This window comes from Nuphar pumila, chromosome 4 (genome assembly GCF_984573655.1).
Source record: "Nuphar pumila chromosome 4, dmNupPumi1.hap1.1, whole genome shotgun sequence".
In the NCBI taxonomy this organism is placed as follows: Eukaryota; Viridiplantae; Streptophyta; class Magnoliopsida; order Nymphaeales; family Nymphaeaceae; genus Nuphar; species Nuphar pumila.
In genome coordinates, this window is record NC_143252.1 from 9266899 (window position 1) to 9274804 (window position 7906).

The 7906-nt window shown below is 37.0% G+C and overlaps 1 protein-coding gene across 1 annotated transcript; it reads right to left on the reverse strand.

Annotated features, from left to right (window-relative positions):
* Positions 1 to 435: 435 nt before the first annotated feature.
* LOC149839299 (protein LURP-one-related 8-like) lies at positions 436 to 4119 on the reverse strand. Its single transcript, XM_090004071.1, has 3 exons — positions 3802 to 4119; positions 1448 to 1669; positions 436 to 700 (listed from the first exon to the last, which is right to left on the reverse strand). Exons 1-3 carry the CDS (start codon positions 4096 to 4098, stop codon positions 572 to 574), a joined length of 648 nt encoding a protein of 215 aa, XP_089860197.1. The 5' UTR covers positions 4099 to 4119; the 3' UTR covers positions 436 to 571.
* Positions 4120 to 7906: the final 3787 nt, after the last annotated feature.

The following is a 7906-nucleotide window of genomic DNA, read 5'->3' on the forward strand; positions in this document are numbered from 1 at the left end:
ATCATTCAGGTCACAAGGTGAGAAGGACCCTTGAACCTATAGAGAAAGATCACACATAAGTAGTTCTCATCACACTACCACGGGTCCCTATATATAGTAAGATGCATTCATAACTATTCTGTAACTTTCAAAATTGAAAGGCCTCTCCAAGTCCTTTGATGCGCCCACATCAATAGGGGTCACATCTAGATGTTAAATTTTGGCACTCTGGTTTCAATACCACAACAGACGACAGATCATCATAAAAGGTCAGCTATATGTCACAATGATACTCCCAAAAGGACATGGGACATGTTTCTTCTAATAGCATATAAGGGGACACAAGCATAACTTTAAGAATCCCTGTGAATAGGTCATCATGCATGTCATGTAATCCTTGCCTGAAGTAGCCTTATCCTATTTGCCCATAAAAAATAAAGTACCAATAAGGATCGGTTATTAACAAACAACCTCTGGTTGGTCTTTGTTGTCATAAAAGAAAGTCAAGAATGAAACTCTTATTACTTCATTTACATATTGTTAGAATTTGACGAGGAACAGATTGATTAGAGTGTAAGAAAAGTAATATGGATCATTTCATTGCGTGATTGATGATGACGAGCCCCATGACAATTGCTTGATCAATTCCTGGTTGCACACACATACTGAGCACGTCTTTGCCCAATGCCACTTTTGGAATCTTGACGCATTTCTGATTAACCTGTCAATCAAAGATAAACAACCATTTATTTTTCGTTCATGTCCATAAGCGCGCTATCAGTAGGGCTGGAAAAGAAGCAGAGCCGCTTGTGGCTCGGCTCATGTTCGATTTGTAAAGAGCTCGTTCAAACTAGTAAAATAGGCTTGACAAGCTGAATATGAACAACAGGTATTCAGCTCACCTCGACTCGTATTAACTCGTTAAGTAATAAGAAATATATTTTACATGTATATGTTTTTGGTGCAACATATGGTTCATAGTATCACTAACAACAACACATGCATGAAATTAGAAGTATCATTATGGTGGAAAATGGGTCTGTGATAAACCCTTTTGGTGCTAAACCGTGTGCTAAATGGGTTTTTCAGGCTTCTCCCGTGCTTTTTATGCGGTTCCCGTCCCATAAATGTGTTGGGCAAGATCTATTTACTAAGAACCCACACCTGGATCATGTGTTTTCGATATGAAAAAAAAAATGATGTTTGGAGCCTCCAAAATTTACAAAGATTTTGAGCCGTTGATTTTTCAAACTTTATAAAAACCCACCCATGTGTTGGAATCAAACACTTCAAGAGGCGATCCCTATAAAATCAAATACATAGATCACCAGAATCTAAAAATAAAATAAAAAAAAGCCCGAAAAACTCATTTAACACATAATTTAGCACTGACCCATTACCCTCATTATGGTACCACATACAAGACAGATCATGGGATTGAGTAGTAAGGAATGCTAAGTTTGATTACCTCTGCTACTGGGCAAGAGAGGGAGTTTAGATGGTAAATCTTGTAGCAACCTTGGCCAGGAGTGCAAGCGATAAGATAGTCCATTTGGGTGCCACTCACTGTGATCTTATACCTTGAGTTCCCAACAAGACCCTTGGTGGCTGTAAACAGTGGTTTAGCTTTGCCAGCCAATCCAAATAAATCTCCTCTGAAAGCTTCCCATCTTTCTAAGATGCTCAGTTTCTATAAGAACACAAAATGGGCAGGTTTCATCAATATATCAATTTTAGATCAGATGAACTACTAAGATGCACTCATGCATGCTAGCAACTGAGCTTAAGATGTGCAATTTAGTGCATTAATAAGTTAATAAAGCGTAATACCTGCTTATTACTTTTCTTTTAGAAAGAAAAAGGGCCAATATATGATCTCAAGTTTTTTATAAGACCGATAATCCTTTATTTTTCGTTGGAAATTTTTAAAATGCACAAAAAAAAATCATTTCGAAATAGTTAAAAACACTACTAAAACTGACAAAGACGGAGATGTCACTCCTTTTTTGCACCATTTCATGTTTTGGCCGAGACCAAAAAAATATGACAAACATGTCGAATTCAAGACTTAAAATATGAAAATTCTGGCCAACTATTTTTCTTGATGATTTTATTCATTTGTCATCGATAAAATTCGGCACCTTGGTCAAACCACTTGTCTAAGTTGTCACCTGAAAAAACAGGCACCATGTAAGTTGTTACCTGAAAAAATCAGGCGTTATGACTTTTGACAAAACCAAAGAGTAAAACTGTCAAGAAAACAATAAATTGGCTATGTTTGTTATATTTTCTAATTCACAGTTATGGTGTTGTGATAAAAAATAGTGTCATCTAAGTCATTCTCTTCACTTAAAATTATACTCAATTTAAGTTGGCCTTCTCTTCTTCTAAGCGTAAGTGTGAATCTAGCTAGCTTACCATTATCCCAAGTTGAGTTTTGAGGGAAAATTTACTATGCTCTAGAATTTTGAGGGAAAATTCATTATACACACAAATCTTTTTCTTTTTGATAAGCGAACTTAGGCATGTGTCCTTATCATTACAAAGAAGTTTGGTCCTTTCTTGAAAATACTTTTTTGAGAATAAACAATCAAACACGCCTTGACAGAAGGAAACTTTTTTTTTAATTAACCACGACACAACCTAATTGTAATATTTAACAATTTAAAAAACTTAAGGGTGTTTTTTGATTATCGTGATAATTTAAGTGTCATTTTGAAAAATTCTAGTTTTAGGAACACATGGTGGTGATAGGTATGAATAGTTGAATAAGAAATTATTTCAATCGACAAAAGTGATCTTCTAATCAAAGAATCAATCGATGGTTGATACAAGGAATGTTTTAAAAGGATTTTCTGTTATAGCAAAGAGTGCCGTTTCGCAAACGATTCAGATGAATCGGCCGATGCCGGTTCTCAAGTGAATCGTTCTGAATCAGGTAAAAATAATTAAAAAATATTGTTTCAATCTGAATGTGACACCTGTTAAAATCATTTAAATAATATTTAAAAAATGTTTTAAGCATTTTTTACATTTATTAAAAATAGCTGATTCTGGTTAATATCGATTTTCTGCCTATACATATGAATCCTGATACAATCCGATTCACACTATTACAGACAACATTAATTGGGTCTGACCATCCCTAGTTTGATAATCTAAAAAAAAAAAGTGCCTGTCAGGTCTTAGTTTCTAGGGATGGCAGTGGACCGAGGTGGGGTTAGGGGACAAGGACTTCAACCCCGCCCTGTCTCAAAATCCTGCCCTCTATCCCGGCCTCCATCCCTGCACGGGTTTTGATTTTAACCTCATCACGGGCTTCATAGACAAGACTACTAACTAGCAATAGACCGATACGGTACGGCTATAGCTCTTACAATTGAGCTAAAATCATATAGAACTAGTCAAGCACGATAATCCAATAAATAAAAGCGTGGGGGTACTGCTCAGATCAAGCACGTTATTACCATGCTGCGCAGACGTAGTCATGTACGATAATATGATACATGGTCCACTACCAAAGAAAGAGATGGCGGATTTTGAATTTAAAAGACAGTATGAGGACTACCATGCTGGATCCTCTAAAGTATCTTAATCAATCAAGCTCTCTCTCTCTCTCTCTCTCTCTCTCTCTCTCTCTCTCTCTCTCTCTTTACTTTTAAGAATTGATAGCACCATGCTTGACTTCAACAACACCAACTTCGAGTAGAATCAGAAGGGTGGTAGGTAATTGATTGATCAGGAACAGTAGCAAAGCAGATGATCATCTAAAGTATCAAGGAAAGCTTATGGTAGACGAGAGTGAGTTGGTGCAGCACGTACCTTGCTGGGCCGGATGGTGAGGAGAACGTTGCCGGAGAAGTCCATGAGAAGGGTCTCCCGAGGACGTTCCGACGCGTAATTATCGACCCGGAAGACGACCCTCCCGTCGGAATCGTAGACGGTGTAGCCCTTGCCATTGAAGAGCAGAGACCTTCGCCATATGGTGAGGGAGGAGGGAGAGGGACAGCAGAACTGAGGGAAGAGGATGCCGTTGGCTGCGATTGCAACGTCAGAGAGAATGTCGTCGCCGCCGTGGGGCTGTTTACAGTGACCTCCGCTGAGGGGAGAGGCAGCCATTGGAGATGTGTAGATCGCAAGGTTAATTTGTAAAAGTTGCACCGTTATGCTGCCTCTCTCTCTCTCTCTCTCATGAGAAGAGATGTGTTACGATATTTATAGAACAAAGGGGAGGGCTACGAGAACTACCTTGTGCTTGACACGCGGGCAGGTTGGGCCGGGGCTGCACACGCAACACCCTCTCGCTTTAGACTGTTCGAGTAAATGGTAGTATGGCCTTTCTTTGAAAAAAAAAAAAAGTGGTGGGTGCTCACATTTCTGACCAAAACATCGCCCACGCGAAATTTGCTCTTTTTTTGAAAGTCAAGACAGTCCACGTCAGCTCTTATTACATCATGTTGAGAGAGAGAGAGAGAGAGAGAGGGGTGAGGGTTTGGTGAAACGTGCATGATACGCTTCCTTAGCTGCCCGCGTAATTTCCTACTAGTGAGAGAAAGAGAGTATGAAGGAAGAAAAAGGGGAGATAAAAGAAAAAGGAAAAAAGTAGAGAGAGAAAGAGAAAATACCTGTGGATCTGTGGACGCTGAATCGACGAGAGAGATAGGACGAGCGTCTCAGGTGATAATCTCATCCCTTCCGACTCTCTCAATCTCTCAAACCCATTTCTTCCTTGATTAATTTGTTCTTAGTCGATTTTCCCTCTCTCTCATCAAGTACGAAAGAATGAAAAAAAGGAAGGGAAGAGCTCTCTCTCTCTCTAAACCCATTCCTTCCCTTATTATTTTTTTCTCAATAGGCGTCGATTTCCTTTCTTTGTGCAAGCATATTTCCTCCAATCGAGAGTACGTGAAGGAAAAAGTCAGTGTTGTCAGTAGTATCGTCCGATACGTACCGTATTGTTAGAAAATCGATACGATGCTAACCTGAATTGTTTTTTTAAATAAATAAAAAATAGCTTAAAATTAAATTTTAATATTATTTTAATGAATTTAACACATGTCACGTTCTGATTAAGATGTAAATAATTTTTAATTATTTTTTGAACGATTCACTTGAGAATCGGTATCAGCCCATCCACCTGAATCGTTGGCCAAATGATACACGTCCATACTCATTGGAAAAAAGTAAGTTTTTTTTTAGTTTGGAAAGGAGGAAGTGGAGGAGAAAGACTGTGGGGCCTACAGACTGAGTTGGACGGCAGGTGTCCGTGCAGCCCGGCAGACCGTCAAATTTTTTGTGACATCTGATTTCAGATTTCCACCCTGATCCGGCCACCCAGTTGGACTCATCCCCACCGTCATATCCCAATCTTGATCTATTTTGTCAAATCCCACTCATGAATTGATTCAACATGTTTGATTTAATAGGAATTTATTCCTGGATTGTGGATTTTTTTTTCCATAAAAAACAAGTTTTTTAAATAACAAAAATCATGCTTTTTTTTAGCTATTGGCTTTTGAATTGCCAAAAAAACTAGGTTTCTCGCATTTTAAATGCTGATTTCACTAAATAGACAATGTGGATCACATTTATGCCATGAAACAACTTGCATCAATGAGATTCCAAAGGGGTGTGTGATATAATAAGGGTGACGTTGGGGATGATTTGGTTCTAATTTCCTAACCCACCCTCGTGATGCCATGAAATTAATTGAGGTCGGTACATCGAGTTGATCTACATTTTGTGTCTTCCTTCACAAAGGGCACATATATTTGGTACAATCGAATGTACCTGTTTGAATCTCACCATGCAAGTTGTTTTGACATAATTTAACCTTTTAAAGTTTTCAGCATACTCAATTTAGTAAGAATTGCCTCTGGGATCACTTTTTTTTATGAAAAACAAGTTTTGATGAGTAAAAAATATTGATGCCATCATAGTCATTGATTTTTGGATAGCAGAAAAAACCTTTATACAAGTCAGATTTCGGTGATCCAAAAATTATTATTGCAAACAAGTGACAAATAAGGATTTTAGAAAATAGAGATCTCACTTTGAGAATTTCAAAGATGCAAAAAGGAGTTTGTTACGATTGAGTTTTCAAGATACAACTAGGCTTGAACCTCAAGAGAGTTACTGTTTCGTAAGAACAGATGACCTCTCCCACACTTGAACTCTGCAAGCCAAATCGAAAAGAAAAAAAATATAGAGTAAAAAAATTGAATGTCTCAAAAGATGAAAAATGAATAGATTTATAAATTTTTAGAAAGGTCAAAATGTTTTGCGATAAATAAGATTAATGGTCATAAATTTGATGATTTGAAATTATGATGAAAAAGTCCTTGAATGATTACCCACCTTTGACTGTTGATTAAAGGCCTTCAAAATTGTCCAACTGTCACAGTGCATCATAAACTCTATATAAATGCAATTAAAATCCTTTCAAACGGTCAGACATTTTAAAACCGATAAGTCAAAACGAACATTTGCACCTCATATGCACCTCGCACCGCTGCGAGCGTGCGAAGTGCGTCGTGCCATCAAAACACCATATTGCGCCTTCAGCATCCTTGAGCATACATACAAGCGCACGTGCATGCACGAACGGTGCGTTTGTTGCTTATGCGCATCAACGTTTGCAAGCCACTTACCAAAGTAAAGAATAGAGAATAAATCCTCTATTTAGATCACTTGAAAAACAATAGTAATATACCCAACTCCATCCTTGCCTAACCCGTACTCGATAGTTTTTTTTTTTAAATCTGTATGTTATGCATGTTTGATTCATTAAAAATCGACAACAGAAAATGGTTTTGGGAGACTTAAAGTTTTAAAAAATTGTAGACCATTAATTTTGGAACCTTATAAAAACCTATCCATGCACCTTTGAAAAAGCGTCAATTTTTTTTTGAAAGAAACTCATCTGGTACGGGTTAGGCATGAATGGGGTCAGGTAGATTCTCATTATACATATATATATATATATATATATATATATAAAGATTTTAAAAATAATGATGACGATCATGTTAGTATGAGACGACCTACAGTAGCTTGTGCTATTGTACACAAAAGCTCCTGCATACTATCAGATGTCATCATCATTTGTCTGAAAGAATCGCGATCATCATCTTAAAATAACAATTAATTAAGCAACGGTTTGGGAGTCCAACTTAGCAATTCATCAATTAAATAACCCACCATTTGTGCATGTGGGCGGCCTAGCCCATTTATTTAATTACTAGCATTGTTCTTGTTGTTTGCTGCTATCAAGCTACAATTGCATGTTTTCTTTTTTACTTATGTGGATGAGATGACAACCAAAAACTCTTATATACAACTTGATGATTACAGCATAAATACGTCACTATCTCTCTCTCTCAAGGTGGACTTTTGACATAAGAATTCATATTTAAGTTATTTTACAAGGTGAAACTCAGTGCAATAGTCTCTTTTGTTTTGCTTTACTAATAACATTTCTTCTCCATTTTCAAAGGGACAAATACAGAGCAGTAGGGAGGTGTTCCTGTTTAATTATGTATACTCCAGAAATCCTACAGTCATATTGATAAAAGGGACGAAGTGCAGCACGAGATAACTTTAATGAAGCTTAGTTATTCTCATAATAATCTCCAGGTTACAAGGTACAACTAATTATATAAATTTATCAAGAACTGAGAACTCATTATCTGAGTTACACGAAAAGAAAAAGGAACATGATAACGAACAACATAAATGATTACACAAATGCTTAACCATTACCAAGTACGTAGGTAAATGGTTATCAAATGTAACGATTAACCATTACCAAGTATGTAGGTAATCTTTATCAAACGTAATGACATGATAAATGGCTATTTATATTCCCTATAAATAGTCATGCATAGGTGATAATGAACTCATTATCGAGTTATCTAAGACAACTAAT